Genomic DNA, 25278 nt, shown 5'->3' with positions numbered 1-25278 from the left:
GCACATCACTTAAAATTCATTGCCTAGCTCTCAACTGCTCTGCTGCCTTAAAACCAATACTTGGTATTCTAAGACAGAAGGCACTTTTTAAAGCTATACTTCCTTGAGGAAATCTCTGGACTCCAATAGGGGTGGGAGGAGGATGCTCTGGAGCATGGAAAAGACAATTTGGATCAAGATGAATGCAGGCAGAAATAGAAGAGATGTTATGAACTGAGCTGTCAGAGCATCTGAACAAGGTGGAGAGGAGTGGAAATGGATAAGGGTTTTAAGAAACAGATTAAGAGCCTGGCCTGGACACAGCATGGTATCATCAGCTCCCATGGGTTCAATTATCATCTCTACGTAGACGATTCCCAGATCTATATACCCAGGCTTTGTCTCTTCTGAGTTCCAGTCCTACGTTGCCAGTGGCCTGTTTGACATCTCAGACTGGGTGTCTCATAGGCATCTCAAACTCAACTTGTTTCAACATGTCCCTCTTCTGGCATTCACTGGTACTCCCAAGGGTACCACCAGCCTTCCAGGCTGCCAAGCTTACAACCCTGGTATTGGTCTCCTCAAATTCTCATCTTAATTCACCCCTTATATTCAGTCAGTTGCCAAATCTTCTTGTTTCTCTCTCCAATGGCCCCTTCTCTCCAGGCACACAGCCAATCCCCACCTTATTTCAGGTACACACAGCACCTTCCATGAGGACTATCACAACAGCCTCCTAATTAGTCCCCTTGCCTTGAGTCTCCCCACTCCAAAGCATTCTGCAAAATACACAACTTCTGCAGCAAGAAATAACTCAGTTAGCTGCAGTCCCCTCTGACTCTTAAGATCATAAATAAACTTCTGTTTGACATTTTTAACTGTTCCCAGACTAGTGCCTCCCTATCATTCAGGCACTCCAAGATGTTACTCTCCTCTCCTTTATGTACACTGGAGGGCAGCCATATTGGCTTTTTTGCCGCTCCTGAACATGCCTTTGCTGCATGTATGGGTGCCTTTCTTGGAGCCTTTACATTGGTGGTCCCCCATGTTGGGAACACTCTCCTTCACCTCTGTCTCTCTGAACCCCAATGCCATTTCCGGTTAACACCATCTCCCCCTGGCCCCCCATAATCCCTTTTGGGCTCTGTGTGTGTGTGGTCTCCTTTGAAAGCTCCTTGAGGACAGAGGACTGTTTCCTTTTTTCTTAAAATCTCCAGGGCTTAGCACAGTTTCTTCCTGAAACACAGCAAATGCTTAATGAAGAGTTAAGTCCTTATTGATTGGCCCATCAATAGAGTACTGATGGGGGATTTTAATTACCCAGACATCTCCTGGAACTCTCTGCTAAAAGCAGAGAATCTAATCACTTCTTGATTTGCTTTAATGATCAATTAATCCTTTAAAAGAGAGAAAAGCCAAAAGGGGGCATTTTTAGCATGAACCTTAGTCTCACTATTCAGGATGAATCGGTGGCTGGGATGCAAAAGCTGGGGATCTCAGGAGGATGGGACAACTTCACTTTAGAATTAGTGATTGGCAACAGTTTCCAAGGGCCCGTCATGAAAAATGCTGTCCACACTCAGAGAGAGAACCGATGAACTCTTGAGTGCAGACTGAAACATTGACCCCTTTCTTTTTCATTTATTTTCTTTTACAATATGGCTAATATGAAAATCAGTTTTGCTTGACTTCACAAGTGTAATAGGTATTATATATCACTTGCCTTCTTAATGGGTAGGGGAGGGCTGGGGGAGGGAAAGAACTTGAAACTCAAAAAAATGAATGTTAAAAATAAATTTTTTTTTTAAATTGTGATAGGGAAAGAAAGAAGACCTGGGCAAATCTACACCCTGAGTTTTAGGGAACCAAGTTTCAGAGAGCTCAGAGAAAGAATCGGTATGCTGCCCTGAACAAAACTTTATAGAGGAAGTGGGGTGAGCTATACATCTAAGAGGGGCATGGGAAGCTCTTAAGAATGAAATTCTAAAGATATGAAAAAAACAGTTCTATTGAGGAGGAAGAGGAGAGATTGCCTCAGTGGACCGACTGATGAGAGTGTACAGGAACTCATCAACCAATTTAGATATTTAAATTTTCAAACATTTTATTGATAGCTTTAGTTTTTACATCACCCACATTTCCCAATATCCTCCTCTCTGATCCAGAGAGCTATCTCTTATAACAAAGAACAAAAAGAGAAAAAAAAGAAAAAGACACAATCCAATGCAACTGGCTGGCTCGGCATCATGGCAGAGCATTGGACTTTAGAGTAAAGAGGACTCCAGTCCAAATCCAGCCTCAGACACTTCCTAGCTGTGTGACCCAAAACAAGTTACATAAAACTCTCTCGGCCTCAGTTTCCCATCTATAAAATATGGGTAATAATAATAGAGTTTTTATGGGAGTCAAATGAGATAACATCTCCAAATTACTTTGCAAACCTTAAAGTGTCTACTATCAATTGTGACCACATGTTAACTAAGTCAGCCAGTTTGTGTATAGGGAATTCCCCACATCTGAAAAAAAAAGCACTAACTCACATTTTTAAAAGACATGTAGAAAAGAGGGAAGCAAGGATAGGAAACCATGGCCTGAGCCTGGAAGAATATCACAGTAGCACAGTATACTTTCCTTGAGGCTGTCAGGAAAAGCCAATCTCAATGCAAAGAATTATTTTGCTTTATTCCGGAGGAGCAGAAAGAACTGAGGGCATTTGATTGTGGAGTCCCTATCATTGTTCCCTGAAAGATTAGAGTGTGGGGCTGGAGAAGGGCAAATGTCCTCATTTTCAAAAAAGAGAAGAAATCAAAGTCTGCAAACTAGAGGCCAAGGAACTCCACTTGAATTCCTGGACAATCTAGACTTTAGGGAGGGGAAATGATAGACCTCTTCAGGAATGTGCTGATGACTTCCGGGGGTGGAGCCAAGATGGCAGAGTAAGACAGAGAAGCTTCAAGGCACCATGAGGAATGTGTGTGCTAGAGCCAGCTCCTTGTCAGTTGTTAATAAGGTTAATAATGGAGATTTCTTTGGAATGCATTGGGCATACACTTTTTCCTATAAGTATTTACCAGCACACCAATCTCTGTCTTCAAGTATTTGGAAGATTATCATATGGGCACTGGAAGGGCAGATGGCATTCAGGCTTGACCCCAGAGGAGAGAACTAGGAGCAGTGGGTGGAAGTCATGTAGAGGACAATGTCTACTTTATGTCACAATAACCTTAATGGATACATCTGGAATGGTCTCCTTTGGGGAGGTGGGCTTTCTCCTTTATTGAAGGTATTTGAGTAAAGGCTGGAAGCCCACCTGGTTGATTTGCTATAGAAAAGAGGCTTGTTCAAGCATGGGTTGGACAATTTTATAAAGGGAAACACCTCTAAAAGACATCAAAACTCAGATGAATATGAAGATCAAAAGACTGATAAGAAAACATGCTGCCCACTTCCTGCCAAAGGTGGTGAACACAGGCAGGGTGCATAATGAGAGCTGGTCAATTCAGATATTTGTTCCACTTGATTATGCATATTTGTTAGTAGGGTTCTGTATTTTTTAAGTGGTGGGGAGGAAGAGAAAAATAGATTTTTGTTAATGGAAAAAATTAATTTAAAAATGGGAGGAAATGGGAGAGAAAGAAAAGAAATATTTGCTAACTGAAAATGAAATAAAATGAAAAATAGTCTGGATTGTACCATATGACCTTTGAGGTCCTCCGAAGACCTCCCAGGGTTGAGGAGCCCACTCCCTCCCAAGGCAGCCAATTCCACATCTTAGGGCACAGGAGCCTAAATTAGCTTTTACTGACAAAAGATCAGGGGCGACTGAATGCTTGGCAGGGAGCAACACAATTTTCTATGGTAGTAAATGGCTGTAGCCCAGTAAATGAGAAGAAAGGAGACCTCTATTAGTATATAAAAGACTAAATGCCTCAGAACTCTGCTCTCCTAATTATAACCCTTTGGGATAGTCATGGACCAATGGGAGGACCAACCCTGGAGGTCCCTTTGATCTCAATTTTCAGTACTGACTCACTAATTATTTGTCTTGAAAACACAAAGCAGCCCATAAATCATTTCACTAAATGGACAGAGGTCATTAAAATGTTAATGGGAAGTTATATATATTTAGCCATAGATTCTGGTTATACACTATATTTGTAATTCAATTCAACAAGCCTTATTAGATGCCTACTGTGTGCAAGGCCCTGATTTAGCTTAGTGTGCTTCCAGTATGAGCAAAAACTCCTAATTAGGGCTCAAGGCTTAGAGTGAATAAGCATTTCCCAGTGCACAAGTAGGCACTAATGAACCTTCTCCTAAGCCTCAGCATGGGCAGCAAAAACTACCCTGTGGTCCTTCTACCATTTCTAGCATTAAATACTAACTCCTCTGTTTGGATTTTAAAGTCCTTTACGGCCTGGCTCCAGTCCATTTTCTCAGACTAATTCCCCAGTTCTTCCCCTTATGCACTCTCACTTCCAGCCTAACTGGCCAACTCCCTATCCCCTGAAAGGAGCATTATACCTCTTGCTTCTGTCTTTGCACCGGCAATCTCCCATCCCTGGAGGGCTCTCTTTCCTCCACCTCCACTTCTTAGAATGCTTAGGCCCCTTAAAGCTCAACTCAGGAGCCACCTCCTAAATGAAGACTTTATTGAGCCCCCAGTTATTTGTACTGCCACCATCTCCTCACCCACAGCGAATTCGTATATATTTCTATCTGTTTTCCTCCAGCAGAACATAAGCTCCTTAAAGGATGTTTTCCTCTTGGTCTTCATATTGCCAGGGCCTAGCATGGTGCCTGGTCCATAGGAGGTGCTCAATAAATGCTTGTTGCAGTTATCCCAGGTCCTAGCCTATAGCCCAAGACTCATCACAGGCAGCCTGTGCTCATTAGTTTGACCTTAAGGGTTCCTTCAGTTGACCCACCAATGTACCCTTCCAGTATTGTCCTTTGGGATTCCTGGAAGCAAACCCACTCCTCCAGAGAACACTGACAGGCCTGTAAAACCATGGCAGAATTAAGACGCCATTTCAGGAGTCTTGATAAGACACCCAGATTCAGGGACTGGACAGAAAACTGCTTAGAGGAGAACACAAGTTCTCTGAGAGATTGTTGAAGCTTGCAGTTACTGTGTTATTCTTAGCTCATACCCCAGGGTACTTGACCATTTCCCAAGTGCTTTGCTGAGAGTAAGCTCAAGAGACCAGAAATGCAGGTATTATTATCCTCATGTTAGAAAATGAAGAGACCCAGAGAAGTGAAATTATACCATTAATAAGTTAGAGACTTGAATTCATGCCTTCTGCTTCAAGTTTGAGGTCCTTTCCGCCATAACACATATAAAGTAATAGAATATACCATAGTTTGCCTAGGATATAGTTGCTAGTCTGGCATCCTCATGTCATCAGCATCGATTCCATTTCCCAATGGAATCTTAAAGGAGGGATATATTGACACGTTTGAAACATCAACTATTTAGTGTAGTACTTCATAGAAGTACTTTGCTGCCAAGAACATGCTTTGGAGGAGGAGCATAATGGGGGAGGAAGCATTGACCAATAGTCTGAAATAAGGGACAACTTCCTCCTAACTGTTCATAGAACTTCAGCCCATATGATTTTGCCAGTGACATTTTATTAGTGTCTTACCAACTAGGCCTGTCTGCGAGGAGGCTAGGAATGCCTATGGCTGAGCTGCTGACATGGCACTTGGTACGTCCACTGGACTTGTCATTCCCAGCTCTGCCTGCTGTGGAACTTCCCCTGCACCCTCCCATAGGCTGGAGGCTCCAATTCACTTTGGTTCTTAGAGTTCCCTGATTGTCTGAGAAATTGTATGCTACATTATCTTCTTGGGAGGTAATGGACAAATTCTGTTTGTAAAACATCAGTGCTACTTATGAGGCTATTCTTTTTACAGGCACCACCACCATTGAAAAATATGATCTTCGTACAAATAGTTGGATACAGGTTGCGACCATGAATGGCCGCCGGCTTCAGTTTGGAGTAGCGGTCATTGACAACAAGCTCTACATTGTGGGTGGAAGAGATGGTCTAAAAACTTCTAACACTGTGGAATGTTTTAATCCGGTGTCCAAAATCTGGTCCATCATGCCTCCTATGTCAACTCATAGACATGGTTTGGGTAAGTTACATGTATTAAATGTAGTCTAGTCATTTTATCCAGAAAATAGTAATGAGCTAGTCATTACAGGAATGTGGACAGGTCATCAGTCAAATAAGAAGTCACGAGTTCAATAATCTGTCATTTCTTTGGTGTGAGTATTCCCTTCTCCAGTGCAGATCATGACCCTCCTATAACTTTGTGAGTTGCCTGACCTAAAATTAGTCAACATTTGGTGGTTGACCTGGTGCTGAACATCTCTTGTTTAACAAGAACAAGGGTTCTTAGTCAGTAGACACATGATCCATCACTAGGCCTTCACTTGAAGCCCTTCCAATTTGCTTAGGACCTGCTTGCCAAAACTCGTGCTCCATTGGCATAGTCTTTGGGAATAATTCAAGGTCACTCTTGTGTAAAGATGAGCTACTGGAATAAGACGTTAGTGGAGGAGGTTGGCCAATTTTTCCCTCCAAGGAAACATGGGTTATTTTTTTTGCCAGATCTGGGATTTCACTAATATAAGAAGAACTCTTGGTGAGAAAACTGCCTCCAATGATTAGCCAAACTGCACCTCCTGTGTGACCTAGAAAGTTACACAGAGTATTACCTAGAACACTAGAAATAATGTGACTTACTTAGCAGTGTATCTGGCACATAGTAGATATTTAACAAATGCTTGTTGATTTGACTTGATTTGGCCAGTCACACTGCCAGTATCTGTCAGAAGTAAGATTTGAATCCAGGTCTTCCCCAATCAGAGCCTGGCTTACTCTGTCACAAGGTCACCTCTGTGCCATGATGAGGTATTGGAGCAGGATTTGGGCAGAGGGAAGTCAAGTTCCAGTCAAGTAAAGCAGGACCTACTCTTGGGCCAATTCTGCTGTGGTGGTGGTGGTCTCAATGGTGTGGGGAGTTGTGTGTGCTGGACCCCCATCCTTTCCCCTGTGTACCTACACAGCAAAAACAAGACGTACTATTCCACAGTTTGCCTAGAACATAGTTTTTAGTCTGGTGTCCTAACTCACATCATCATTATTGGTTCCATTTTCCACTGGAGCCTTTGAGGAAGGATATCCTGACAGACCTGAAACCACCAAAACCAGTGAAATTCAGAAGTCTAGCATGGAGAAAAAAGTAGGTGGGCTAAGGAAGTTCTCTCTACATGAATGTTACCTTGTTCACTTCCACATGGGGACCAGTTACATGTAAGCAAAGCCCCATGGAATGCAAAGTCAAACAAGAACATATTTAGGAAAATTATTGCAATTGGAAGGAGCCCGAACACCCCTCCCCACACACACATATATACCCACACACAGCACTACCCCACACACACACATGCACACACCAAGGTGGGGATAAATGGGGTGACTTTGAGTGTACTCCAAGAAAAGGCTAGGTGGGACAAAAGCCCCAGTCATTGTAAGAACAGTCTCAGCCTCCCCAGAATTCTGGGAAGGGAAACTTATTTCTGGACTGCTGGGATGGAGACCCACATCCTCCGGCCTGGGAGGGGGTAGAGGAGGCATTTACCCTGGATATTTTCCAAGATATGTCTTTTCACTCTGAGTCTCTGGGTTTGCTATGTGCATCAGGACCACTGAAAACCACTGAACATAAAAACATACAGGGACTTAAGGTGACTGTTCGTTCCAAATATACGATCCTCAGACTCCCATAAACCTTGAGGTTATACCCAGTCACAACCTTTATTTTCATAACCATTGCAAAGCAGCTCATTTTGTCTGTCTCAAGAAATGGCTAATTTATATAAGAGAACCTTGTGAGAGAAATCACACTTAAGGAAGAAGATGGCTTCAGTACAAAGCTGGGCACGGGAGAGGATGGCAAAATGAAAACTTGATGGCAAAATATAGTTAAGGATTTAAAAATGAAAGCTGTTAAGAGTTCCCATAATATAGAGAATCATCTTAGCAGGCATATAGTCTAACTGATCCATTTTATAGATGGAGAAACTAAGGCATGAGTGACTAGCCTAAAGTCACACAGCATGAGGTAGAGTTAGGTCTCAAAGTCGACATTTAACCCCAAGTCTGGGGAGTGATCTTTCTATTATACCACATTTGACAATTTCTCATTTTTCTCCCTTATGTCATACTTGCCCCAAATTTAATGTATTCACATAAACCATGAGTCAAAATATGACTCCTCAAACATAAGTAATAGATGAATCCTATTATATTCACAGGGTTTAAGGCCAACATTCCTCATTAGGAATAAGGCTACTTAGGGCAGCATTAGAACAGGCCTTGACGCTGGCGATTGTAACACTTGCCTTACCATGTCATTAGCGTTGTGAAGAGGTTCCCTCTGTCTTTGCAATATAGAAAAGACAGAAAAGATCAAACTTCATTCCATGAAAATATTTCAGCTTTGCATTACTAAATATTTTTGCTTATTGAGCACCTAATTGTGCATTAAACACAGAAGTCAGTCATTACCTAGTCTAAGCCCTTCTAGCCTAAATAATTACCTGAGGGAGAGCCCAATGAAAAGTTAATTTATCAGGACAGAAAATCACAGAACCAACAGGGTTTTGTCCATACGTAGAAACAATAGTAAGGCCCTAAGATGGTCATTTGGACAATTACAAGGGACAAGTCTACCATTGAGGAACTATGATAGAACATTTGAGTTGCCACTAAGTCCTTCCAATACCTTTTCAGATTCCCAGTTGTCCTTCCCGGCATGAGGAACAGAATCAGATTTGCCAGCTTCAATTTGTGGAGTTGACCCTTTTGTCATGTCTTCCTTCAGCAATCTTGCTGGTCCTATCATGTAACCAAAAGCCTTCTACCAAGCTTGCTGCCTGCCCACTGAAGCTTTCCTCTCCCAGTTGTTGATAGGGTCATCTAATCCACCCCTAGTCAGTCCCACATTTTACAGAGAAGGAAAATGAGGCCAAGACATTTTACGTGACTAGTCCCTGATTTCAGACTGAATGAGAATTAGAACCCAGACTCTTGACTCAGGGTCCACTTCTCTTTCCCCTATATGTGAGACAGTTCCATATGATCTGAATTATCAGTGGATACACGGATTACTGAGACTTCAGTTTCACTGTGCCTATATTGCATGTTCTAAAGGGAAATGAGTAAATGAAGGAAAGCTCCTAATTAATGTCATTATGGATGTAGATGAGTTGATGGTGGTTTGCCAGGTAAACTGACTAAGGTGTAAAAGGGGAAGGACGAAAATCAACCAACAATCTTGATTCCTGGAGTGGTGAAATAGAGAAGTGCAGGGAGGCACTATCAGAAGGAGCTAAGTAGGAAGTCTCTTAGACAAGCCTGGAAAACTGCCTTCCCCCTGAGATGTTACAGTGAACCCAATATCCGCTCCTTTTGCTGACACTCACAATCTGCAAACGGTAAGAGGGCCAACATTTGCTAGGACCCAATCACAGATGGATCATCACATAGACCATGCTCAAAGATAAGGCCTTATCTAAGCTCTGTGGCTAGAAGGAAGCTATGATCTCCCTAATATGGCCAGTCCTTCTTTCCACTGAGCATAGCCCAGACATTCCTGCCCAGTTGGGGTGATTCTTCTCCACAGTGTCCTCTATGTATGCCTGGAGAGGAAAAAGTTGGAGTTTCCTCATATTCTCCCGATCCTGAAAGATTGTCCACATCTTCTGTTTATTGCTTGCCTTCGCCATGAGACCAATCCATCTTTTTCAATTATACACTGACTCGATGACATCTTTCACACCACTTCTCCCATGTAACTCATTGTCCTAGAACAAAAAGTATCTCATACATATTTACAATCCCAGAAAAGGTGATTTTGTATGCTTCCTGGGCTTCCCACAATTTCAAAAGTGATGTTCTTCCATGAGACATTCATTATGACTAAAGGTTCCCTGCGGTTATGGGAACAACTGTAGCTTCAGATCAGTAGCAGAACATCATTTGAGAAATGAAAATCAAATCCCAAACTGTCAGTTCCTTGAAAGGGGGTCTGATAATCATTGGAAATGTTGAATCTAGGTAAGATACTAACACCATTATTATCCTTTAGGGGTGGCCATGCTTGAAGGACCCATGTATGCTGTTGGTGGCCATGATGGATGGAGTTATCTTAACACTGTAGAAAGATGGGACCCTCAGGCACGGCAGTGGAATTACGTTGCTAGCATGTCCACTCCTCGGAGCACAGTAGGAGTCGCAGCATTGAACAGCAAGTAAGGAAACCCTTCCCAGCTCATGCGTATGTGGTTTACCCTATTATCCTTTCAAATAAGATCTTGATTTTCTTTCATTTGTTTTTCAAATTTTAAAGAAAGTGAGCTACTACATGCATGGGTCCAAAGAGGGGTCCCCAGGAGAAGGGAGTGGGTGCTGAGACCCAGATTCTGAGACCTAATAGCAGCTCCTTAAGATTAGAAGAATACTCTAAGTGAGAAGAAATTAGAACCTGAGCGTGGATGACAGCAAGGGCAGTGAAGAAAAAGACAGGTGTTAGGGCTATTATAAATGTAGAACTGACTGGACTTTAGCAATTGGTTGGGAAGGGAGGGAAAAGGAAGAGGTAAAGATGATTTTGGCTTCAAGTCTGGGGCTTTAAGACTGGCTGGGGGATAAGAATAGTGATAGTGTGGCTTAACAGCAATTAATTTGGAAAAGAACAGGGGGTTTACTTTACTATGTGCTCAGTACAGTTGAAGCTCAGAGAGAGTTAGAAATTTGCCCTCCTGGGTTCACAAAGCTATTAAATGTCTGAGGTAGAATCTGAACTCAGGTTTTCTTCATTTCAAGCCCAACACTATCCACTATGTCATCCAGCAGAGGAGGATATGGATTTAGTTGCCCTGACTAAATCTAGGAGATTCTTTCTCCTACACCAAGATGTTAAACAATCAGGCACTGTGTTAAGCACTTTAACAATATTATCTGATTTGAGACTCATAATAACCTTGCTAAATGCTATTATTCTATTCATTTTACAATGGAGGAAACTAAGGTAGATAGGGATTAAATAACTGACAGAATCACATAGCTGGTAATTGTCTGAGGCTAGAATTGAACTTGGACCTTGCTTAATCCAGATTCAATGCTCTATGTACAATGACTCTATGTACCTTTCTTCTATCACATCCTGAAGTACCCTGGGGTGAATTTCCTCTGGACCTAGGGTAATGAGCCATTTAAGAGCAAATAGGTGCTCCTGCCTTTGTTGTTATTGTTTGACTCGGGCTTTCTTGGCAGAAATACTGGTGTGGTTTGCCATGGTGTTTTTTCTTACTCATTTTATAGATGAGGAAGCTGAGGCAAACAGGGTTAAGTGACTTGCTCAGGGTCATACAGCTGGTAAGGGTCTGAGGCTAGATGTGAACTCAGGAAGATGAATCTTTCTTACTCCAGGTCTGGCATTCTGTTTCTCAAGCATGCAGTACATATAATCCACTGTGCCACCCAGTTGCCGTAGCAGCTACTCTTAGTTTACTTATTTCCTCATTACATTGGGTTTAAATTCTGTATTAGTTATTGTTATTGGGTCCTTTCAGAACCATTGATGCAAAACAAATCAAAGTTGAATGGTTAAAAAATAAGGTGAGCTTTGCAAGACCCACACCTTTATTAGGGGCCTAATAAAATCGATGGAAAGCAAATGAGGAAAATTACATCAAAGCACATTGCCATTGCATATTAAAATCGATAGCGTCCTTGTTGTACATTCCCCTATGGTGTTCGTGAAGTTGACCACGTTGCTGCAGTATGTGTATTTTTATATGTTATGGGATCTCGTATTATATATTTTTATTCAGACCCAAGATTTTAACCAGTCAAGAGAATTCCCTGTGATGAACTCTGGACCAATGCAGATCAACATCTTAGTCTTTGGAGAGTTGTCTAGAGGCACAGAAAGACTAAACTTGCCCTGAACCACAGAGGCAAGACTTGACCATAGGACTTTCTGAAGCTGCGGCTGGCTTTGTCTATTATGCAACACCACCCATCATGAATTTTAATACTCTATTTTCTTTTAATAGCCTATCTTCGGCCTTACTGGTAAGAATCTGGTCCTCATTAAAATCCTGGGTAGTACATGGTATTATTCTTCCTATTTCACAGATGAGTAAAATGAAGTTCAGAGAGGTTAATTGTGACCAGGTTCATAAAACTAACAGGTATCCAAGCTGGGATGTAAACCACCAGGCCTTGGTGAGTCCAAATCCAGCCCTGCTGGATTGACCCGGCTTCACTGCTTCTCAGGGAATGCAGTATATGCATCCTCTATATGACTTGCCAACAAGGTGCTCATAACAAAAGAAGCATGCTCATTTTGTGCAGTCAATGCTCTCCTAAGGAATTATTGTCATTATGAATACAGTCATTATGAAAGGAACTAGTGTCATCTGTCAAATAGATATTTGACTGGACATTCTATAGAACAATTCCTGTTTTGCCATTCGGAAGCTCCTGTCATCACTTCCTGTTTGACCTGTTCGTTCCTTTCCCAGTCTGTGCATTTCCATTAGGCCAAGAGTACGACTGGGAGCCCAGACCAGCTCCTAAAGTAAAAAAGGTTGGGGTGGCTTGAACTTTGCTCCAGGACACAGAATTTAGAGGGTGCCAATAATACTTGTAGACTTTTAACTGCACTAGAGCTTTGCAACTCATTGGTTAACATAGGAAGCTCCCAGTGGGGTCGTTCTTCACTGCCCTCTCCCTGCCACTTGCCTTGGTCAAAAACATTCCATTCATGGCTGTGCTAGCTCTGCCATGACTGCCTTCCTTATTAGCAATCTCTCTCTTTTCTTAGAACTCCCCTCACCATCTCAGTGACCCTCTGACATTCCTTCTTGATTGACTTTCCCTGGACCTCTCACCTCTAGCTCCAATCAAAACTCATACCTCCTTGATAATAATCTCTGGCAAAGGCCCTGGGCTCAAATCTGGCCTCAGCCACTTCCTAGCTGTGTGACCCTAGACAAATCACTTAACCTCCACTGCCTTGGAACCAATACCCAATATTGATTCTTACACAGAAGATAAGAGTTTTTCAAAAATAAATAATAAGTAATCCCTGAAAGGAGATGAGCCCATGCTGTTACCTAGGTATTCATGGCTTAATGTAACATGTCTGCTTTAACAGATACCCTTTAAATTGAACAGATACCTGCCATTTAAGACCTAGGGCAGGCTGGAGGCTGTATTTCAGTCCTTCGCCAGTTAAAGTTGCCCAGCTTGTTTTGGCATGGAGCTGATGGGCACAGGCTCACTGACACAGCTCAAACTCTTGTCTCAGGTGCCTTCCACTTTCCAAACATGAAGTGCCTGTATCCAAGAGGACAGAAACTCTGCCCTACGGTGGCTCAGGCCAAAAGTTCTCCTTAGCAGAGTCACCTTGTGGGTTTGGTGAAATCTCATCAACTGTCCAGGAAGGAACATGCTGAGATCATGAAGTCAGACTCTTTGGCCAGTGTATTTCAGTTGCTCTTCACTCAGCATGAAGGCCAGTTAAAGATGGTTTTATGGTTTAGCAAGCATTTATTTTAGTTGCCGATGTGAGATTAAATTAAAATTAAATTCATAGTTCTGTCCAGCAGGGGTTGTATTTTAAAGTTCATAATGAAATCTCCAGAGCCAATACTTTTCCCAGGGTCAAACTCAATTTTTTAAGTTCTTCCATTTTCTCTCTGGGGGAAGGAGGAGATGTGGTTGAGAGAACAGGGACAGGCTTGGGCCTGGATTTCACTGGGAGATTCCTTCCAGTGAGGAATTTCCTCTGGCAAACTTATCCTAACATAACTCAGAACTTTCTACAATTTCTCCACTACACATTTACCAGGGGCATTGAAAGGTTAAGGATCTTATCTGGAACCACACAGTCCCAGCTGGCCAGAGATATGACCTAGGCCTAGATCTTCCAGGCTTTGAGGTGAAGTCTGTGGTCTACCCTGACCTCTCCCTCTGTGTTGCTACTTTATTTTGTTTTATTTTATTTAAACCCTTGTCTTTTGTCTTAGTATCATTTCCAAGACAGAAAAGCAGCTAGGGAGAAGTTGTCAGAGTTAAGTGACTTGCCCAGGTTCATGTGGCGAGGAAGTGTCTGAGACCACATTTGAACCCAGGTACTCCTGACTCTAGACCTGGCCCTCTATCTGCCGTACTATCTAGCTGCCCCTTATGGCTGCTATTTTAAAGTCCAAGGTTAAAGGACTAGGGTCAATCCAGTTTTTAGGAGCAAAGTCAGTTTTAAAGCTCATTTGTGATGTTAAGTTAAAATAATAATAAATTATTGTATTAATAATATATACTATTATATTATAAAATAATTATTATTATTATTATTATAAAAATGAGAGCTTACACATATATGGTGCTTTCCATAGGACTTAGGATATACCCCTTTCCCTTTCTCCTTACTCAGAAAGCCACAGCCCTTCCTTGCCCCTTTGTGCCCCCCCCCTTTTTGACCCTTATACCATCTTGCCTGTACTCTTATGCGTTTCTTTTTTTATACTAATTTTATTTTATTTTATTTTGAAATTTTTATTTAATTAGTCAATTTAGAACATTTTCCCTTGGTAACAAGAATCATATTCTTTCCCTCCCCTCCCACCACCCCTTCCCATAACCAACGCGCAATTCCACTGGATTTTACATGTGTCCTTGGTCAAAACCTATTTTCATGTTGTTGTTGTTTGCACTAGGATGATCATTTGGAGTCTACATCCCCAGCCCTATCTCCTCGACCCATGTGATCAAGCAGTTGTTTTTCTTCTGTGTTTCTACTCCTCTGAATCCTTTTCCTCTGAATGTGAATAGTGTTCTTTCTCATAAATCCCACTGAGTTGTTCAGGATCACTGCATTGCCATTAATGGGGAAGTCCATTACATTCTATTATACCACAGTGTATTAGTCTCTGCGTATAATGTTCTCTTGGTTCTGCTCCTTTCACTCTGCATCCATTTCTGGAGGTCATTCCATTTCACATGGAATTCCTCTAGTTCATTATTCCTTTGAGCACAATAGTATTCTATCCTTTGCCTCATTTTCAAGCTGATTAATTTTGGCTTTCAAGACACTATTTTCTGTTTCCAAATTATTTATTTATTTCCCAGTTGTCTTCAGCTTTTCTTAATTGTTTTTTTTATTGAATTTTGAGTTCTTTCAAAGCCTGTGTCCAATTTGCTGGAGCTTCTATGTTTTTGCTTGGTATTCCTTGATCCTCTTGTTTCCTTTGCTCTTTGTTCATTGCCTGGATAGAAGCTATTGATTGTAATTTCTTTTTTCTTTTTTCTGTTGTTTACTCCTTCCCCCCCCCCCTTCTTTCCCCTCTGCAGTTGCCTGTAGTCTTACTCCTCTCATTATGTGCTGGATCTGGGGATTTGGGCTATTCTGTCCTGAAGGGGCTTCTTCTCTGTTCTGTTATTTGATCAGGTTAGTCAGATCTTCCCTAGCTGACAGCAGAATCTGAAAAGGAGCTGGGCTTCCCGCCCTGTTGTCAAGGTTATTGCCTGTAGTTTGTTGATGCCTTTGCTTCTTGGAGCTCAGTCAGGGAGGCTCTCAGATCAGTCTGTGGGGGAGGGGTATTGGAGTTTGAGCTTCCCTGCCCTCTGAAGGCTTCTTATCTACCCTATTGATGAGATTGAGCCAGGGCAGAGGAGTTGATCTGCAAAGCTGGATGTGCCCTAAGGCCAAAACCTCCAGAGGGAAGGGGAAAGATGGAGCATTTGGCTGTGACTGGACTGCCTTCTCTGAGCTTCTCTTCCATTGACTCTATGCCGCCTGTGTTCTGCACCCTGAGCCTGGCACAGCTTTGCTGACAAGGTACTCCCTCCAGACTAGCTCCCTTGCCCACCCAGAGATTCCAGCCACTGCTGAAAGCTCAGTGCTACAGGTGGGGGAGGGGTCCTGTGACCTTCCTTCTTCCTTTCCCTTAAACCCGTGTGTTCTAGAGTTCAGGCTTTTAGGGGGGGCGTACCTTTTAAGTTAGGTCCATGAGGAGGGTTCCCTAATTCTGTCCTGTTGTTAGATTTGGTTTTCAGTCTCCTTGAAGCATTGTTTTTTTGATTCAGTGAGGAAGGGTTTAGGGAGGTCTGAGCTGTTGCTTTCTCTAAGCCTCCATCTTGACCCTGCCTCTTATGATAGTTTCTTAATGAGCTGCCCTGTCTCAAACCTCTTTATCTTTCTAACTTCTCCTCTGTAGAGCCGTCAAAGTGACTTCATCAAAGCACAGGGCTCACCATGTCCCCCCTACTCAAGAAATTCCAGTGGCTCCCTGTTACTTCCATGAGAAAAAACAAACATACAAGCACCTTTGTTTGATATTTGGAGCCCTTTGCAGTCTGATGCTAGCCTAACTTTGAAGCCTTAAGATATAGAGGTAGATGGATGGATGGATACTCTATTGCATTATATTTCATATTGTATATGGCCTTTCATATTCTCAACATTTCATCCAAACTGTCTTATTTGCTGTTCCTTTATGCGATGTTCATTTCCCATTTCTACACCTTTCCACAGGCTGAGCTCCTTGCCTAGAAGGCCCTTGTTCCACCTTTTAAAGTCCATCAACTTCCTTCAAGACTTATCCCTCATGGCACCTCCACATGAGGCCTCTCCTCCTGATTCCAGTTACTGGGACCTATTCCTCCCAAATAACATTATTTACTTTGCATAGATTTAGCTTTTATAAATTTTATTTCTATCCCAAACTTAATGAGCCTTTTCTTTTCAATGTATAGGTCAAAAGAGACCTTACCCAAAATTATAGCTCTCAAGTATCTCCTGATTGCTTTCCTTTTTAAATCTGTGGTAAAGTCAGTGCACAGCTTTGAAAGCTGCCCTGCTTGACTGTACTTCCATTTTGACCTTCCTTTGTACGTATTTGGCATTTGTGTGTCTGGGTACATGAGATTTCCTCCCAATAGAATAAAAACTTCTTAAACTATCTTCATTCTATCTCTTTATCTGTAGAACCTAGCACACTGCTTGGCAATTAGTAGGCACTCAATAAAATGGTTGTTGAGTAAAAGAACAAATGAATGAATGAATACATGATTTGTCCAAAGTGTGGGGCTACATTCGAATCTAAGATCAGAACTACAGTCTCTCTACCTTGTTATTTCTACATTAGATTAATATGATGTCAAAGAAGAGACGAATGCCTTGTTATTTCCCAGCCACCAATCTGCAAAAGAAGGAAGGTCTCCAGAGCAGTAATGGCTGTCCCACTAGGCTGGGCCAGCAAGAGTGTCTTCACTGTGACCTTTACCTCTCCTTTTAGCTTGCTCTTCTTACAGAATCTGTTGAACATACTGGTCAGCAGAGAGGTTTGCCATTTAGTATTTTTCTAGTTTTTTTTGTTGCCATTTAGATCATTTAAATCCTTGGAGAGCCAAAACAAATGTAAGTGCGATAGTGAAATTTCAGGCACTGGCCGAGGTATAGGAGATGACTTGACTGGATAACTCAATTCACATCATATGAACAATCTCCTGCTCAGCTGACTCCAGAACTCAGTGCTGCTATTAGTTAGGGTCTGTATTTATAATATTTCAGTAATTTTCCATGGCACCTTCCTTGTTCACTCAGTTTAGGAAATGGAGAGTCTTTCTCTCTCTCTTTTTCATTCTAGATTATATGCTGTGGGTGGACGAGACGGAAGCTCATGTTTAAAGTCTATGGAGTGTTTTGATCCTCACACCAACAAATGGAGTATATGTGCCTCGATGTCCAAAAGGCGTGGCGGTGTAGGAGTTGCAACATACAATGGATTGTTATATGCTGTTGGAGGACATGATGCCCCTGCATCCAACCACTGCTCCAGGCTCTCTGACTGTGTGGAAAGGTACCTTTTCTTTCTTTCTTATTTTTTCCTCCATCCCTCTCTTCCCCTCCCAATAATCCTTCCTTCTTCCCTTCCTCTCTTTCCTTTCTCTCTCTTTGTTACCTTTCATTCAATGTCCTCCCTCTACAAATTAATTACACACATTTTTACTGAGCTTCTACTAGGAACTGTTGGGGATACAGTTTGACACAGGAGCCCAGTTCTCCGTGAGCTGATAAGGTGTTACTAGACAGCAGTGAGATTGTTCTTTTCACAAAACTATCAGAACGTTGACAGTGACCTTGTCCTTCCTTCAGAGTAGTCACCTGCCAGGGGTTAGGTAGGTATACTTATCTCAGAGAGGCTGCCATTGTTGGGAATTTTGGAATTGCCTTCAGAGCCATGTAAGCCTGCCCCCCTACCACATATATATTGCACATCTCCTCACTAGTTCTGGAGTGTGAGAGCCAAATGGGGCTTCACAGATCACTGTTTCCTAACGGCTGGTCTTCGATAAGGACAAATCCCTAGTCATGGTTTCTTTGCAAAACTGACACCATTAGAAATGCTCTGTATCCTACCCTTCTTCACCTCTGACCCCTGCTTTGAGGCAGTGAGCCACCAAGGAAGTACCTCCCAGATAGGGCAGAGTCTTGGCAGGGGATTTATAGTGTAGTGGAGGTTGGGAAATATTCTTCCAGAGCATCTGGTTCAACCTCTTCATTTAAAAGAAATGAAGCTCTCAGAGGTAAAATGAGACTCACCCAAGGTCACATGACAAGCGATTGGGGCCCACCTTTGTGCCTGGACTCTCCTACATATGGTACTTATGAGAGTGAGGGAGTTAATCACAGATGATTGGATTTATAATAACCTTTCTTATTCCATTTCCAGAAAAAAGGCATCATACCCAAGCAATAAAGCCTTTTAGCGCCACACAGTTCAAAAAGTCTATTCCCCCTAAAGGGCCCAAGGGCTGAGTTACACAGAGTCAGCTGGAAGAAATCAGGGAATATCTGGGCATGCTGTGTACAACCCTCATTACAGGTATCTGCTGACACATGAAGGAGTTGAAATCTGCACTGCTAAAAGCGGTAGCCACAATGAGCAAATCAGAGCTATCCGAGGGCACTGAAACCTAATCAATTTCACGAATTTCCCTCTTTTGTAGAGAATGCTTTGAAAAGACTGAACATGTTCATAGTGACCTGCATGACTTTGAGAAAATGGTCCCATACCTCACTTCCCTAATATGGCCTAAATAAATCTACCTTCAAGACAAATTCAGTGGATTCGATTTTAGGAGAGTTTTCTAGGTATTAGATTTTAGGCCATAAAAAATTCAATAAGTTTAGTTCTTTACTCAAATACAGATCCAGTCTAATGAAGATAAAAGACTGTGATAATCTCTACCTAATCCAAACTCACATATTGACTAGCAGTGTGACTGTGGGTGAGTCACGAAACCTCGATTGGCTTCAGATGTCTCTTCATCTGTAAAATGTGGAGAATACTAGCCCTTAGCTCCCAGGACATGTGTGAGGATCGAATGAAATAATGATTGTAAAGCATTTAGTGCAGTGCCTGGCACCACAGTAAGAGTTATAGAAATATTATTAGTTTAAGTTATGTCGTGTTGAGATTTTATTAGTTTCTTCATTGTGGAAAACATTTGTTCCCTGGCAAAGACCCTAAGTTGCAGCTGGAAAGTGGACAGAAAGTGCCTTTGCCATGCCCTGATGCCTTTTTTACCATTCAGGATCTCTGAGAGGCCTTCTGGACTACCACATGAAGTATATAGGCAGAAAACAGGGCCCCATCAACACTTTGTATCTTTACTAGGAAGATGTAAAGTTGAGCTCATAAAAGCACCAAATAGATTGGTAACGCATTACTTTTATGACTAAACTTCACTGTAAACCATTCAACTAACTGAGTATTATCATTTATATGTATATCAGGGAATTTTATTCTAAAAAGCTACCTTGGAACTTATACTTTGAGTATTGATTCTAAGACAGAAGGTATAGATTTAAAAATTAATAAATAAAAGTTGTGACAGAGTATTCCAGATCTTTTTTTCCAGTTCTTTTGGCAATTGAATCCATACAATCTAAAAGATTCAGATTAAGTGTCCAGATAAGTTCATTCATTCATTCATTCATTCATTCATTCATAAATAGCTAGTCTGTATGAGGCATTGGGCTAGGAGTTGGGCGGGGGGGGGGGGAACACTGAAAGATAAACAAGGTATAGTCCCTGCCCTCAGAGAACTTACATTTGGGAGAAATAACACATGTATGAAAATAAACACAATACAAATTAGAACATGTTAAGTGCATTAAAGGAATACAAATTGTCCTGAGATCAGATGAAAGAGAAATGACATGTTTTAGTTATGTACTAGAACCCACAGAACAAAGCAGAACGTGAGAGGCGATAAGTTGTTAAACGAGAAGTTTTCGTTTTAAGATATAATTGATTATTAAAATTATTTGTCTTTAATAAAATGAACTCACCATTTGATTTTTTAGTAGATAAAAATAAAATCAGAGGGGCTTGTCCTTGTTAAGGTGAGTGGATGTTTTATTGGTTTTTCCCTTTTGGATTTTATTATCTGGTGCCAGGATATGTCAAGCCTTGGGACAAGAAATACCCAAGCTTTCCAATGAGTGAGAATAACTGGGTTTTCTAAAGTCTCACTGACAGAAAAAATGTTCAGGGAAGAGGCATTAACTTGAGAATGAAATTGGAAAAAATATAGGGCCCCTAAAAAAAGAGGCAAAGATAGAATGGGGAATGGCATACCGAGAATGTGGCCAAGGCGCCCTGCAAACAGTATTCCATGCAAGGTGCCCTGATGCCCAAAGCCAAAGTCTTTGCAATTGCATTCCCTTTTCTCGTCCATTTTAACCTTTTTGAAAAGATTTTTTGTTAGCCTTTTGTTTTTCCTGGGGAGCTATTAGAAATTGTACAGCATCCTCGCTCAGTCCTAGTAACATTTCTGATACTGGGCAAATAGAAATTCAATTTATAACATACTTAGAGAGTCCTCTAGCGGTTCAGTGTAGACATGCAGCCTATGAAATAGTCCTCACTATGGTGAAGGGCTGTTCTTGAGCATTCCGAAATATACTGTTAAGTCTTTATTTTCAGATGTATCTGTGTTCTTAAATAATAGATATATACATATATATGTGGGTGTGGGTATATGTATACACATCTGCATATATATGTGTGTGTGTAGTTGTTTTGAGCTGTCTACCCACTGGATTTCCTCCCCACAATTTTTCTTCCAAAATTTCTTAGGTATGACCCCAAAACAGATGCATGGACAACAGTAGCACCTTTAAGTGTCCCTCGTGATGCCGTTGGTGTCTGCCCTCTTGGAGATCGCTTGTATGCAGTGGGAGGATATGATGGACATTCGTATTTGAACACAGTCGAGTCATATGATGCACAGAATAATGAATGGACAGAGGTAAGATCATAAAAACACTCAAGTATGGAACACTTTTCCCAAGATTAAAAATAAAAAAGGCATCCCAGCTCTTTAGAACTCTGTTACCTCCTGCCCAGGGAACACAAGAGGCCAGAATTCGAGGATCTGTGAAATGTGGTATACAGAACAAAGAAGCTATGCCTCATATATGATACTCTATTTCCTATCTTTGTGCCTTTATGCAGACCATGTCTCATGACTGGAATGTACTTCCACCTCAGAAAATTCCTAGCTTACTTCAAAGTGCATCAAATGTGTCACCTCCTCCATGAAGCCTTTGGTTTTCACCCCAATTGCTAGCACCCATCCTCCCCAGAAATTATTTTGTCTTTCTTATTGTGTGTACAGATTCCTCTCTCTGCATATAGAGTCCAAGTTCTGTGATGACAGGAGCTATTTCATTCTTGCATTTGTATCACCAGCATCTGCTGCCTTGATAGATGCTTGTTGAATGAATGAATGAAGTTAGTCAGATCACATTATTAGAAAGTTATCCGTGCTAGGGCTCAAATCCAGATCTTCGGATTACAATCCCAGTACTCTTTTGACTATTTGACTCAGTTGTTTAAGTTGTGTTCAACACATTATGACCCCATTTGGTTTTTTGGCAAAGGTACTGGAATGTTTCACCATTCCCTTCTCTAGCTCATTTTACAGATAAGAAAACTGACCAGAACAGGATTAAATGACTTGCTCAAGGTCACACAGCTAGGAAGTATCTGAGGCCAGATTTGAACCCAGGGAGATGAGTCTTTCTGACTTTAAAAGTCCAGCAGTCTATCTACTGTGCCACTTTGCTGCCCTTTCTTTTGACTCTACTACCTATCTAATGAGGCAATCTTTACTAAATGACATACATATTCCCATCCCAAGTAAATTTATTGTACCAAGAACCTTCTGGAGAAAAAAGCCTTAACATGAAGTGCCAAACTTCAGATTATGGAAAAGCGAAGTTTAGTTTGTTATTTCAATCACCATATGTCACTGAGGTGATCAGAAGATTCATGCTGAAGGGCAGCCCTATGTGCAGATGACAGAAAGGGAAAAAGACCATTAGAGTAGCTGGGGAGATTTAGTTGAGTCCCAAGAATGGACTTTCTGAGCATTGCACATTAAAAAGGATAAATGAAGAAACCATTTGGTTCAGGATCTTCCAGTGTTGTCTTTGATGTTCTAGGACAGTAGGCAAGACAGTGTCTCAGAGATTCATAGATTCATGCTTTAGACTCCAAGAGGCATGGTGGGAATCACACCCTGCTACAGGGCCAAGAGATCCTTATTCTGTTTTGGCTTTCTTATTAGTTTGATGGTTCTGGAAAATGACTTCCCTTTTCTGGGTCCAGGATTCTTCCTGTGCCTTATAAATCACCTGAATTAGATCCTCTTGAATGTTTCTTCAGGCTCTTCCATTCTCTAGCTTTTGGATTCCTAAATGTAAGGCACAGAAGAGACTAACACTCATTCCCCAATTTCTCATTTAATGATGTCACTGGGTATCTCTTTCTCTTCAGGAAGTTCCTGTTAATATCGGAAGAGCGGGAGCTTGCGTGGTGGTTGTGAAACTGCCCTAAGGAGATCCAGAAAACAGAAAAGCGAACCAAACAGAATAGGAGGAGATGGGGAAGAAACTGAACACATTTGAAGTAGCAGCTGGGCTTATTTGGACCTAGCTACTAAATGGCCAATTCTATCAAACTCGGTATACAATGTAAAGCTAAATTTAGGGTTTCTTTATTTTCCATGCAGTAATTACACATGACAGCCATCTAAAGGCGTTGTCACAGTTGATTCATATAAAACACCATCCAACAAACTATGTTTTATTCTTCTAAATTAAAAATGCTCAGTGTTTAACAAAACTTGGTAATAGCCAAAACTGGACGTTATGACTTAAAACAAAATTGAGGAAGGAGTCTCAGGACCTGCTTTCAAATCCTGGAATTGCCTCTTACTATCTATATCGCCTTGGGCAAGTAACTTAATCTCTCTGGCCCTCAGTTTACTTAAATTTAAAATAAAGAGGTTGGACTCCATGACTATAAAATCCCATCCAGGTCTGAATCTGTGACCCTGTGGCTCCATTGATGGTCTCTAAGATCTCACCCATTTTAGTATCCTTCCTTCAGTCATACCTACAAGAGGGTTTAAGATGTTTTCCAAATCCCCACAGCTTTCCATTTTAAAAGACTTTCAGAACTGGCAAATGCTGTGGAATTGTCCCTTGCTAAAAAATAAATGAAAAAAAAAACCACAATGGTTCTCTGAGTATCTAAAAATATTATGATAGAACATCAGAGTGAACATCTGAACCTCTAAAGTAAGAACTTTAAAATCCCGTCTAAATTTCAGCAAGGCATTCTTTTCTTATTCTAGTGATGTCTCCAAGAAATACTAAAATTAGTTTGTTGACCCAAATTGCTGTTGTGCTGATCACAGTATGTTACCTTCTTCATGAAAATAGAGTTTTTCACTCACCATCTGTTAGGACATTCTCATAAATTGGACTTTGCTCATATTCATTTATGGGTGAGATCTGGCATTACAAAGTGGTTAGGGTCCTTTCCTAAACACAACTCACACATTGGAAAAAAATCCAGCATTTATCACATTGATACAAAGTGTGGCTTCAGCTTCAAAGCACCATCTGCCACCAACAGACAGTGAATAATGGGCTCCTCAGACATGCCTGGGAACTCAGTGATAATCAACCATTAACTGAGTGTGTTTACTAAAATCAGTAAAGGAATAAAACTGAAAAGATCCAAATTCAAGATCGAGATAGGCTTCATAGAAGGTTGGTGATCACTTGGAAACAGCACAGAGTTCAATGTGCATGATTGTTCCTACAGCTTTCTTTCACATGTTAAGTTACATGAAGTTGTTTTTCGTTGTTGTTCTTGCTAATTTCTGTCTTGTAAGGTTCCAATAGGAAATGTTTAGAATGTACGTCTAGTTGAACATAAAAGTGTAGTTGGGTAGTGACTATTTTCGCTTTAAAATCTAACTTTCATTTAGCTATGAATTGATTCATGAGAGACCATTGAAAAAGTCTCTTTCTGACAGCTTTTCAGATAGTAAAACTAGATTTCATTTTTCACATTGTGGATACACGTTGCTTTCGATAGACTTTTTACTGTTGGTTGTGAAAAAACTTTGAAGAATCTCCACAGAATGATATAGAGAATGTACTCATTATTGTTGCAATGAAATCGGCACAATATGCTATTTGTAGTTTGGTATGTGGAGTTCAAATAAATTTGGCTTTCTCTGAAAGAGTGAGTGGTTCTTGAATGTGGTGGATGGAACCATGTCTCCCTCACTGCTTTTCATCCTCTCCTTTCTAGGTGCCCAGCTGTTGCCCAAAGTCCCCTGAGTTATGGAACAGCAATGTTAAAAAGGGACAAAGGCTTCACATGATCCCCAAAGAGCCCTTTCAGAGCGGAAGCTGCGGCATAGCACTCTTTTCTCTTCCCCAAAGTTCCTAGCACAGTGCTTGCTTAGGGAATTAAGCAATTATTTACTCTCTTCTTCTCAACCAGCAGCTAGAATTTAATATGTACATTCATAGTATCATAGGACTTAGAATGAGAAAGGACTTGAGAAATGATTTACTCTATCTATCTCCCTCCTTTTATAAAAGAGGAAACTGAGGCTGTCACACAGCTGGTATGCAACAGAGGCAGGGTTCAAACTCAAGTTTTCTGACCAGCACTCAGGTTCTTTCTACTATATGATGCTGCCTCCAGTGCTGTAAGTTGGGATAAAGCTGTGAATAAGCCATAGTTAGGTAAAGTTTGGTGGTTGTAGGAATCATCTTCATCACCTAAAGGGTCACACCACAGAGGCAGATGCCTACTCTGCCTAT

At 41.3% G+C, this 25278-nt stretch overlaps 1 protein-coding gene across 1 annotated transcript in view; it reads left to right on the top strand.

Annotated features, from left to right (window-relative positions):
• KLHL4 (kelch like family member 4) overlaps window positions 1-24686 on the top strand; it is a 235876-nt gene extending 211190 nt beyond the window's left edge. Inside the window, exons 7-11 of the mRNA XM_056809218.1 lie at window positions 5902-6126; window positions 10150-10312; window positions 17720-17932; window positions 21221-21392; window positions 22925-24686. Coding sequence (XP_056665196.1) covers window positions 5902-6126; window positions 10150-10312; window positions 17720-17932; window positions 21221-21392; window positions 22925-22984 — 833 coding nt within the window. The 3' untranslated portion in view covers window positions 22985-24686. The remainder of the gene's footprint in view (window positions 1-5901; window positions 6127-10149; window positions 10313-17719; window positions 17933-21220; window positions 21393-22924) is intronic.
• Window positions 24687-25278: the final 592 nt, after the last annotated feature.

Source organism: Monodelphis domestica, chromosome X, assembly GCF_027887165.1.
Source record: "Monodelphis domestica isolate mMonDom1 chromosome X, mMonDom1.pri, whole genome shotgun sequence".
NCBI lineage: Eukaryota > Metazoa > Chordata > Mammalia > Didelphimorphia > Didelphidae > Monodelphis > Monodelphis domestica.
Note: the sequence above shows the minus strand (reverse complement) of the source record. Positions and strands in the feature narration are given on the sequence as shown.